Here is a 13,057-nt window from a genome sequence, read left to right as displayed (position 1 = left end):
CATCAACATATATATTTCTATTAAACATTCAATGTACTGACCTTAATTCGAAGTACAAATGTTTGGGGAAAGAAGTGAAAATGAGATTACACTGCTTCTGTTTGCTTGTGTTCTTTAATATACAGTATGGAAAACAATGAGATCTTACGCAAAATAATTCATATTTGCACACGCACACATATATAAATCTCCCTCTCTCTAAGAGAACAAAGCAGACACACTAGAAAACTGATCAACGTTTCAGCTCTGAACTGAGCATTTACCTGTCTTGAAAAAGGCTCCGTTGAGAGACTGAAATGTTGATCTGTTTTTTTCATGAAATATTGCATACAGGCAGTCTTCGGTTAGTAATGCGTTACTCAAAATGGCGTTGGATAGCGAAACGTTGTAAAGCGAAACACGTTTTCCCATAGGAACACTGTTTAAATGAAAGGTTCCGTTCCTGAAGGCATTTTTAACACTAAAATACACCAAATATTTTATGCAGGCAATAAGATTTGCTGCACACACATAAATTATATAGTGTATATACTGTATTATATATATAATATAACATAATAAATAATATATTATATAGTATAATATAATATTATATAGTACAATATTATATATATATATATACGCTCTTACGACGCTTTGCAACGTTGTTTGTGTGTGTGTATATATATATATATGCATACACAACGTTGCAAAGTGTCGTAGGAGCGTTGGATAAGCCGTTTTGGCATTGTAAAAATGAACATAGGTATGCATTGCATAGTGTTGGATAAGCCATTCGTTGTAAAGCGAAGCGTTGTAAAACGAGGACTGCCTGTATTTTGTTTAGGTCCAAATGTGCCTGCTTTTTTCTCGTTTGTATACTACTGTTTGTTGTGGTGGGCACCAAGGCAGCTTATTATTTTGTAGAGTGCTGCTATATAGTAGATATATGTATGTATATATACAGGGCTTGACAAATTACCCAAAAAGTTACTCGCCCAACCAAAAAAGCTACTCGCCACCTAGCCCCGCCCCCTCTACCTAGCCCCTCCATTTTTTTTAGCCCGCAGAAACAAAAAGGAAATCACCAATTATGCTGAATAAAACTGCACCACAATCCTAACGCACAGCTTCTCTGCAATATAGCCTACAACACCAGATAATACCTGTTGCTCAGTCAACAGACATCCATCTCCCTCCCACCTGCCATGAGTGTTGGGATTCCTCCTCCAGGGGCTCTGTCCGCCTCGCACACAGTGCATGGTGCACGGCAGCAGGGCTCTTTTAACAGCATTATAGGCCCCGGGCAAAGCAGTACATTGGGCCCTGCCAACTCTCTGCTACAAGTGGTCATTTTTCTCCTTCTACCGAGTTAGCGGGAGATTTGAATGTTGAGGCGGGTGATCTGAAAATTAGTTTTAAATTCTGGTCTGTGCATAGATTACCATGGGGCCCCTATGCTCGTGGGGCCCCCGGGCAACTGCCCAGCGTGCCCATGCATTTAGATGGCACTGCATGGCAGCAACACCAGAAGCAGCGCAAGGCACACACCAGGACAAGTGCAGACCACACAGAGCTCCTGCTTCTTCCCGGCATCCCATGGCCCTTTTCATATACTTTATATAATACACAATGCAGGAATTGAACCCCTGATGCTTCATATACTAGTGCAATTCTCTAACTGCTACACCACAGGGTGGTGTGATGAATCTGACTCTTTAAACAAACTTAACATACACTGCACAGTGCAGTCAATCACCCAATTAGAATACGCCATGCAAACATTCATAGGGTTGTTTAAAGAAGATATTCTTCCAGCCACACTGTGGCGTAGTGCTTAGAGCCGTGGCTGCAATATGAAACGATCAGGGGTTCAATTCCTGCATGGTGTCGTATAATATATAAATATCAAATCAAATGACACCGTGGGACCATTTTGAAAGAAGCTGCAGGAGAAACACTGAAATTTGCAGGAGAGAAGGAGAAGAATGCCGGGAGATGCAGCCACAGGTAAGCACTCAACAGCAGCCAAAATGCACTCACCACAGGTGACAGCGCAAGTTCATTTGTCAAGCCCTGTATGTATATATGTATATATACACACACATATTACATAGATTTGTAAAATATGTACTACATGTACATAAACATCAGCACGTTCCTATTAATCTATTTTGCCAATGCATTAATGCATTTTCTCTCATTAATAGTTATTTATTTTTCTGTCCATTAAACCTGATAGCTTTGGTAGGAATAAACATTTTAGTATACGCAGAAAGACAGCACAACATACCTAATTGTAATGCTATGCATGCTGTGCATGGTATTTAGCCGAGATCCAATGTTATGCACTATGTGTTCTTGTTATGCCAGGGGTGGGAAACTCCAGTCTTCAAGGGCCACCAACAGGTCAGGTTTTCAGGATATCCCTGCTTCAGCCCAAGTGGCTCAATCAGTGGCTCAGTCAAAGAGTCTGCTTCAGCACAGGTGGCTCAATCAGTGTCTCAGTCTGAGCCACCTGTGTTGAAGCAGGGATATCCTGAAAGCCTGACGTGTTGGTGGCCTTTGAGGGCTGGAGTTGCCCACCCCTGTGTAATGCATATTTATCGCTTTCATTATTACAGTATTGCATATATTACAACCTTTGTTATACATGATAAAAGGGGGCAAGGTTTGATCTTCCTTAAAAGAAAACTACCATCTCTCTTGCTGCGTTAGATATTGCTTTCCTAATTGCAGTTGATGAGAACGTGTGGTGGGAGTGCTACTCAAAACCTCCAGTGCCAGAAAAGCAATTCATTTAGTTTCCTCCGGAGCTGAAATGTTTAAGTACTGTAAAAACACACTGAATTTTGGAGTTGGCAAACCCAATTACAACAAAAACACAGACACTGTTACGGATATTCCAAGATCATTTACATCGAGGTACACAAAAGGGCAATGACTTCATCGATTTCCATTCGCGTGAATAATAATAATAATAACAACTTTATTTCATATAGCGCTTTTCTCCCAATGGGACTCAAAGTGCTTCACAATTACAGTATAGTGCACCGTACACGACATTTTTTACAGACAGTTCCAGTCCCAACTTACCACTTAGATTGTAAGCTCTTCGGGTCAGAGACTCCTTCTCCTATTGTTATATTATGTCACGGGTATTGTAAAGCGCTATGTACCTGGATGGTGCTATATAAATAAAGATATACATACATACATACATACTTACATCATACATACATACATACATACATACAATAACTGAGTCAGCGGTGCTGAAGCAGGGATATCCTGAAAACCTGCCCTGTTGGTGGCCCTTGAGGATTGGAGTTGGCCCCCCCTGTCCTAAATTATACATTTGATCTCATATTCTTTGTGAAAATGTCGGTGCACAATGTGCATGAAGTCTACAGAAGTCTGCACATGACATTGGAAATGATTTTAAGACCATGCCTATCAGTGAGCAGCACATGTAGGATAATACACTTGTAAACACCGACAACAAGAAACACAAATACACATTCACATGTTCTGTAGGGACTTCACATGTTAAAATGTATTACTATAACCAGAATGAAGACAGACTATAAAAAAAGAGTTTTACATTTTATCACAAAAGTTAAAATATGTAAGGATCCTATTTAAAATCTTTTACATATACACAAAGAAAGATTTTCCACTTTCCCACTGCAGAAATCTAGGTTTTTTTTCTTCTATTACTTTGATTTAAAATGCATTGTCTACTTTCCAATAAACCAACCAGTGGAACAAGAACTCAGATTATTCTAGGTTTATTCTTAAAACTCCCCTTTAAAGACTGAAGGCCTTAATCCTTAAAAGCCTTTTTTTTTAAAGAAATGTTCATAGATGCAGGTCCTGCAGCTGGGCCCAGATTGAAAGTGCACTTACATTTTCATGTGCACAACTGAAGGACTCGAACGTTAGTGCTAGCACTCAATATAAAAGCTTTGGAAATGGCATTCTTTGGTGCTTGTACAATTCATTCTTCAAGAAAAGGAAATGGAAAGAAAGATTTCATGTCCAAGGCTTCAAGGCCTTTGATCATTTTGATGAACACTAGATCCTGAACCTGGGCCTCAAACTTCTCAGGCCAGACAAAGAAGGCATAGGCCTCACAGACCGGGCCTAGATTCCTGTCAGAACAAAACCTTTGGCTGCCTCACAGTGTGACAGCCTGGGAAAGGCCCACCTCAGCAGGGTTGAAATGCCCGCGTTGCCCTTTGATCTTTCAGTTAAACTACAGCCTAAGCACCAGGTCAGCGTATTTCAAATTGCACACCCCATTGGCAGAGGGGAGCAGGTCAAACACAAAATGGCGGTCACCAATCTAAAAAAGCCCTGTGACTCCATTATTTGGCCAGTTTCACATGACTTGTCTTCCATTGTGCAACACTAAGCACACACTTAAAATGGAATTTGACATTACATGGTACAATGGAGTTAATAAATGACATTCTTTAGTGTTCACGCAACAAAGTCAACCTAAGTGGCTGAAAGACTGAAGCCAGAAAAAACCTTCTCATTTACTTTTGTATAGAAGTAAATAGTATATATTGTAAGCCAAGTCTTTTTTTCACCACATTTTGTTACAATAGGCCTGAAACGAATGTGACGAATGTTTAAAAGATGTTGTGGTACTCATTCTTACGGCCTATTATGATTACTATAGTCAACAATTGAATTTTTCTTCTAACGAACAAGAAAGTGCTTCATCAGCCATTCTTATTTTTCAAGAAGTGTAAACACAAGCCAGAATAGAACAAAAAGTGTTCTGTTCCTAATATTAGATATTTGTATAATCCTAATAGAATAATAATATAAATATATAAACACACAATATCCCAGCAAGCTCAAGACCCACCACATCATTTATAAAGTGTGTATATATATATATATATATATATATATATATATATATATATATATAAACCATACATTACCAAGAAGCGGCAAAGAGGCGACAGCACTCAGACAGTTTGAAGCAGTATTATGTATTAAACATTTAGCACATATCTCCAACGTTTCGATCCCACAGGGAGAGCTACTGAGTGTGGCCAAATGTATACGACAAAAGAGAGAAATGCCCAATGCTACACCCAATGTGACATGTGAGGTAAAAGGGACTTTTATCAGGTAGTGTTAGGACCTGCATACTGGTCATGCCGTGATGTGGCTGCAGGCTTATAATGCTTTGGCCAAAGGATTTAACTAAATGACCCTTACTCGCGAGAATATCAGCACTGAAGTATTGCAGTATGTATTTTGTATAACCCTCACACAGTGTAATTAGATGGCGCTTTTACACCCCGTACATAAAAAACATGGACCAAAGTAGTATAACTGTGAACTAAGTAAAACAGGGAAAATAACGCTCAAAAACCTCTGGTAAGGACATGTTTCCAAAGTCCAACTTTACATGCAACTCTCCACAGAATCCAGACTGTGTATATAAAGTTTATATTGATCCACTCTTGGCTCTTATTTGTATTAAATGTAGAAATGTATAACATTTGTATTAAAAGCTTCATGTACAGTAGGTACTCACACTTTGCACATGAACAGCAAGCATATAAAAGGAGGAAGACCTCACATCTCAGTCACCGTGATGCAGCCCAGGTGGTCCAGATGGTCGTCCGGCTGCGAGCACAGTGTGAGTACCTAGTACATGAAGCTTTTAGTACAAATGTTGTTTATCACAGAGTTACACTATGTCTCTTCTTTCTCTCTATATTTGAGGGACCATCTACATATACTTCCCCTCTGAGAAAAATACCAACTGATTGTTATACAGCTCAACCCCGTTATAACGTGATCCGTTACAACGCCAATCCACTTATAACACGATGCAAGCGTGGCTCCCAATTTTCGTATTTATGAATACTTTACAACACGATTATTGGCATCTTAAATACTTTATTGTACAATGCATACAATTGTACATTATTTCTAACACGATCCACTTATAACGCGATGTGATTTTTTGGACCCCAAGCACAGCGTTATACGGGCGTTGAGCTGTATTTAGAAAAGGCGTTTTACCAACTTCAACATGTGGGCAGACATAAGAACCAAGAGTGGATCAATATAAACTTTATATAAACAGTGTATACTATATTGTCTTTTTTCTCTTTCTTGGGGATATTTGCTCCTTCTGGATTCTGTGGAGAGTAGTATGTATTGTATCACATTGGATGTAGCATTGGGCATTTCTGTCTTTTATAATAATATAAATGTGAACATATTATTAAAAAGCAAAATAAGGAAACTGTATTTTTAGAGGTAACTTCTTTGTTCTATTTCAAATACATTGTTTGAATCTAACTGAACCAAATTCTCATTTCATAAAATAAATATACACACACAATGTGTGTGTGTGTGTGTGTGTGTGTGTGTGTGTGTGTGTGTGTGTGTGTGTGTGTGTGTGTGTGTGTGTGTGTGTGTGTGTGTGTGTGTGTGTGTGTGTGTGTGTGTGTGTGTGTGTGTGTGTGTGTGTGTGTGTGTGTTGTTAGCATCTGCCTGTCTCAAGAGACAATAAAAGTTGCAATTTTAACGACCTTCCATGGAGTATTTATGGATGTGATTATAGAGTCCCACTCTAGTTCCCCCCAGTATTTCTGACATTTAAAGGTGGTTAGGTTCAGCCAGATCCCCCTCTTTTTACCTCTGTCTGTTGTACTCTGTTTTTACTTTGTAAACGGGAATGCCTTTCACAATGCATGTTTTCCAAGCATTTGGATCGTTGTCGGCATTCTCCCAGTGATTGGATTAATGTCCAAGGTTATTATACCCCTCTTGCAGGCATCCTTACAATGAAGATCAAGGGCCGCCTTTTACCTACAGAGAGTTCTCCATACAGGAGAGACTAAAGGAATACGGCCGTTATCCATTTTCTACATATGGCAGAGCCATCTTTGATGCCGTTGACTAAGGAAGTAGAGTATATTTGGGGTCAAGCCTGTTCCAAGACCTCTGGTATCTTAATTTTGTCTTGCCAAGAGATTTCAAGGATGCTGTGTAGGCTGCGCATGTGGAAGCTGTTTAATCGCTGTTCATTACTGGGTTATGTTGTGCAGGATTTACTGCCATGTATGAGTGCTCTTTTATACTCTGGCCTGATTATGGTGTAAACTGTTATTTTTTTTATTATTCCATACTCTTGCTTAGTTTACTCCTGTTGTTTGATGCCTTCATAATGCAGATGTTTCGTTTTGTTTCTGAAGACAGATTGTCGCTGACACTTGAGCCCAGGCAGGTGAATGTGTTCACAACATCTAACACATTGTTACCTACTGTAATAACTAGTGGTGTTTTAATACCCAGCATCATAACAGTAGTTTTGTTAACGCTAATGCGAAGGCCAAACTCTTGGCTGCAAGTGAAAACCGACGCATGAGCTTTTGCAGACCGCTTTCTGTGTGGGCATTCAAGGCAGCATCGTCAGCATAATGCACTTTAGTCTTAGCACATAAGATGAAGTAACTTTCCATCTTCCCTTGTGTGTAGGTAATTATATATATATATATACATACATAGATACATACATATATATATATATATATATATATATATATATACATAGATACATACATATATACATATATACATATATACATATATAGATACATATATACATATATAGATACATACATATATACAGTGTTCGACAAACCTATACATTTGCTCGCCCCGGGCGAGTGGATTTAACCCCCGGGCGAGTAAATATTGTCCCAAGCAGCACACGTTTGGTACTAGGTGGCGAGTAGATTTTTTTGTGTGGCGAGTAGATTTTTTGGTGATTTGTCAACCACTGCATATATAGATACATACATATATAGATACATACATACATACATACATACATACATACATACATACATACATACATACATACATACATACACACACTACACATATATGTAAATGCAAACTATGGTTACTTTTCAAAATCCTTAATTGTTTTAATCTGAATCAACATTTCTCCCCATTGCCAGGAAGAATTAAAATGCGTCACCCTTTTAGTACATATACAGATCATTGTAACCGTTTTTGTTGCTGTGGGGCCTGCACTAAAGTGGTTACATTTTAGGCAACACCACCCTTGAAATAAATCATTGTGATTCCTTCTAGATGCATATTTGCGGTTAGCCTTCAGTGAGTAGGTATCCGTTCAACTTCAGCTCCCCCCCTGAGTATAGTGCTCCAAATAACATGGGGGGGGGGGGGGTGAAACACTCAGGAGAATCTGCTTGGCTGCATTCAAAGACCACTGCTGCACACTGCTCCCCATTACCATGGCAACCACATACATATATCACAATGAAAGCACAGGGCCTTATGAAGCTCACCTTTAGCCATCTTGTTGAGTACCATGTCAATCAGAATATATGTTCCGCTTCTCCCTGCGCCATCACTGTGAATAATAAGAGCAGTCTGTCAGCAATCTCCTAGTGGAAAGCAAAGTCAAAGGGTTTTCTCTGCTATTAATTTTATTGTTAATGTCATATGGGAGAAGCTAAACGGAAGGAGGTATAAAAGAGGGGGAGGGAACAGGGAGCTTAAAAAACACAAAGGACTAAAAAAGCCTTCAATCAACACAAGCTGTTCATCTGGGATTAGCTATTGTTCTACATGGCTAGTTTTTGTGAGAGAGAGAGAGAGAGAGAGAAAAAATCCTAAAAAGGTAGTTTGTTAAAGAAACACAAAGATGTAATGGTTACAAACGGAGTAAATAAACAGAATTACAATAGCGAGTGCAATAAACTGAATGGTATAAAGTCTTAATCTTAACAATGATGATAGCAATGTGCAGCGTTTCTCTGATGCAAGGGTCTAACTCCTTTCAATTGCAGTGAATTGTCTGACTCCTTACTGACCCATCTGCATTAATAGGATTAATGTTAAGGACGGGTCAACTCATTCTGATGGAATTCAGTTCCCTTCTATGCTCAGATGGATAGAGTTGGACCACACTAAATGGTTGGAAAAAGAAAATGTGTGGCCTAAACTCAAACCTTTCTTTTGAGTAGATCTACTAAACGGGATCTCTTACCAGAGGCACTACAGCATGGTACGTATACTTGACGTGTAAAATATGAACATCATGATAGAAGCAAAACCCCTTTGGCAGCACCCACCATTAAGATATAATAAGGGGTACAGGTGGGCTAGGCGAGCAAGGAGAATTCCCTGCAATTGAACGGAGTAAAACTGTAGCATCAGAGAAACATTGCTTATCTTAAATTAATCCTAAAATGAGGACTTTATATGACTTCTACTTTGTGCACACTATTTTGTAAACCTGCGTGTGTTACCGTGTGTTGCAAACACCTCTGGCAAGGAGGGATCAATACAATCATGCAGGAATTTTTTCAGGGAAAGTCTAATTCTATAGGAGGGGTGCCAAAATTGCAATAAAATCCCATGCACATTTGCTTTGCATTTAAATGAGCAGGGGATTTTCCCCAAGCCGGACAGGTCTTAGCATCAGCAGTTCACAGTCAGAAAACATTGCAGTGTGTCGCTCCCTTATTTTTGATCGAAAAAAAAAAAGACTACTGTTGCCTTATCTCCATTAACATATCCTCGTATCAACATAAGGAAATATTTCCTAACCGCACAAGCTGCTATCGGTAAGTCAGGACGTCTGATCCAGGAGGCAGGCGAGATAAAGAATATTTCAGCAAACATACAAGATGCAGCTGAAGGCTACTTCCCAAATATAGAACCATGATACAGCATTTGTCTTGAAATAAATAGAAACCTTGCGTTTAAACAGATAATCCCTGTATTATTGATCCCGAAAAGTACACCCCTTTGGCAGTGCCATCCCTTTTGCAGGGTCAGCTTGATGGCGATGCGATAGGTGTTCGCAGTATCAGAGGCCCCGCGCTCTTCCCCATGACAATTCAACTGATTGTCGGGGGAGAGCACGGGGCCTCTGTAACTCTCTTGCCTTCTCCTGCGCGATCTCTTGCTGTCAGGATCCCTCCTCGTTTCGCATCGTCATGGCAGCGCAACACCATTTGACATCACAGCGCCCCGAGAAGGGATCCGGACAGCAAGAGATTGCGCAGGAGAAGGTAAGAGGCCTCGCCCCACTGCCCTGCACCCAGCCCTCACAATTTTCCCAGCCGGCCCTGATAGAAGCATCATCACAGAAGGCGGATAAGAGTATGCAGTAGGATTCATCAACTGGTTAATAATTAGTAGAGCACTTTAGGTTATACATTGTGCTGTAACATGTAAGGTTTCCTGTACCCCTTCCTTATAATAATCCATAATAACCCCTTCCTCATAATAATCCAGTTTTTGTTGGAAAACACAATGCAACTTTAATGCTGCCCCTGCAAGCAGACTTGTAAACATCTTGAAATAAATGTTACAAACACTTAAATCTTCCAAAAGCTGTACTAAGCTGCTACACGCTCTTTACTAGTTATAGTAGATTTTATTTTCGGTTTAGTTAAATCAGCATGAATTTATATACCACAAAAACAACTAAGCTATTAAATTAAAAGTTGGCAGATCTGTCGATCAAATTGTATCCAAATGTACAAAGTGTATGTGAATGAATATCAGAGATGATGTCTAATACAGTTAATATACGCTCAAATATTAATATATTTTATTAGTCATGCCTGGTTACTTTTTTTACATTCAGCAGTAATCACTGGTTTGGATTTTACAGTAAGGAAGACCAAGTCCCTTATGATATAAAAACGTTTTCATAGACAGGGTCCTAAAAAAAAAAACACCAGCCAAGGGGTAACATATGGCCTAAGTCAGGAGTGGCCAACTCTAGTCCTCAAGTGCCACCAACAGGTCAGGTTTTAAGGATATCCCTGCTTTAGCACAAGTGGCTCAGTCAGTCTGAAGCAGGGATATCCTCCAAATCTGATCTGTTGGTGGCCCTTGGGGACTGGAGAGGACTGAACACTTGTCCAGGCATGTATTTCCATCCATAACACGCTATAAACAAGATTCAATAATCAAATAGTTGAAAATAGATCTTGGTTGGGAGTGGGTGTTACTACCGAAATCATACTTGCCTGCAGTGAACTATTACAGGACAGGAGCGCCCTTTGTAGCACTTGTTAACTTTCCTGGAATAAAGAAGACAAGGAAGTCATCAATTCTTTGCATTCTGTTACACATATCTGAAATATAAGCAATACAATTAGAAAACCTAACTATACACACAAACTATATACAATATACTTACACTATATCTATTTTCTACTACACACACACACGCACGCACGCACGCACACACACACACGCACACACACACAATAAATATATATATATATATCACTTGTGAGCACATTCAGGTCTTAGACAGGTCTGCAACCCTGCTTTTCACCATTATCACCTAGTATACAGTGTTTCCACTGCAGCAAGGGATTCTGGGAAATGACATGCAAATGAGCACACAGTGCCACCTTTAGTCTCAAGTCCACATTACATGGAAAACCCTTAAGCCAATGCATGCTGCTTTAAACACAGCTTTTAAACAAAGCCTGGGATGAGATGCAAAGCCAATAAACCCACTCACAGACAGACTACACACACATATATATATATATATATATATATATATATATATATATATATATATATATATGTATATATATATATATATATATATATATATATATATACACATATATACACATATATAAATATATATACATACACTTACTATATGCACACACAAAAAACAAAAGCAATATAAACATATACAGTATGGAAGCAATTCTTACTGAACTAATATTTGGAACAAGTAACGCGAGTGCAGTATGTATGTACTGTAGGATTCCTACATTCACTTATAGGTTCATAATAGTCTACAGTCAATTCAGTAGTTTCTTACCAGCATAATCAGACTGACCAGAGAACTGACCATCACATTTCTGTAGGTGAGAGAATTCTAATGACCTAAACATTTGACCAACATTCTAGAACTTCTTGCTGCAAATACTGACTTTTTTTTATTTGATGTGTAATCAACGGTTTTAAATCTACAGCCACTAAGGCCCAGATCCACAAAAGGTGCTAAGCTTTGCCACGAATGTACTCCCCCCAACTCATGTTACTTGTTCCATATACAGGTTACTTGTTCCAAATGGTAGTTCAATAAGGTTTAAAGTTCTGAACAAGTAACAAAGTAATAGTAAAACTGTTTCCATAAATGCTTAAGTTGCTTTTGCTTTCGTGTGAATATAGGTATTGTATATAGTAAATATGTATTGTGTACAGTTGTGTGTAATATAATTGTTTACACCAGGGTTTATTTTTTAAATTTTGATAAAAGAGAGAATTATGAGTGTTATATTTTATATAAATGAAGCTTACTTTTTAAGACAACGTTTTTAAAAATTACTTTAGTATAAATGTAGATCTTTTCTCATTTTGACATGACTGCTGGTCTTTTCCAGAGATTAACCTACACTTTCCTATATGGCCATTTTAGTCTATCCTTGGTCTACGTTTAGGAGCAATACCCACAAATTAAGCTTATATTTGTATATAGAATGAAACCTCGGGAGTCAGGGTGATCAAAATATGCAAGAACAAAACCCAGATAGATGGCGTTGCACCTTTCAAGCTATATTTGATTTTGTACCTGCCTCACTGAATGGTTATCATAGGGTCTACCGCATGACTATACAAAAGAAGAACGAGTAGACTAGGTAATACAAGGGGTCCGTCTCCCATCTAACCTTCTGCTGTATACATTGTGTCCATGTGGACTGCGCTGCACTAGCACTTACATAGGTCAGATATTTTTTATTTTAGGGTATTGTTTATATTGTAAACTATAGATTGTGTACATTTTGCACTAACTGAAAATTTGAAATGTGAAATTAAGGTCCACTCATTTGAGCTTTTTTTCCCCCAAGTATATTATAGCACCACCAAACCAGCTGGATGCTGCTCATCAATGCTTTTCTGTTGCAAAAATTACATTATGAGCACCAGATTTCTTAATGAGTAAATTCGTCAAGGTTTCAATTGGGCAATGTGGTTGTATTCTGCACCAGTTGTGCCTTTTTTA

The 13,057-nt window shown here is 38.7% G+C and overlaps 1 protein-coding gene across 2 annotated transcripts in view; it reads right to left on the bottom strand.

Moving 5' to 3' along the window:
• The window catches only part of PTPRN2 (protein tyrosine phosphatase receptor type N2), a 1,212,473-nt gene that overhangs the window by 17,649 nt on the left and 1,181,767 nt on the right, over positions 1 to 13,057 (bottom strand). For both annotated transcript variants that reach the window (XM_075587846.1, XM_075587847.1), the window contains 2 exons: positions 11,049 to 11,102; positions 8,346 to 8,410 (listed from right to left, as the gene is read on the bottom strand). In XM_075587846.1, the coding sequence (XP_075443961.1) occupies positions 8,346 to 8,410; positions 11,049 to 11,102 (119 nt within the window). The remainder of the gene's footprint in view (positions 1 to 8,345; positions 8,411 to 11,048; positions 11,103 to 13,057) is intronic.

This window comes from Ascaphus truei, chromosome 2 (assembly GCF_040206685.1).
Source record: "Ascaphus truei isolate aAscTru1 chromosome 2, aAscTru1.hap1, whole genome shotgun sequence".
Lineage (NCBI taxonomy): Eukaryota > Metazoa > Chordata > Amphibia > Anura > Ascaphidae > Ascaphus > Ascaphus truei.
This window is presented reverse-complemented; position numbering and strand designations above follow the sequence as displayed.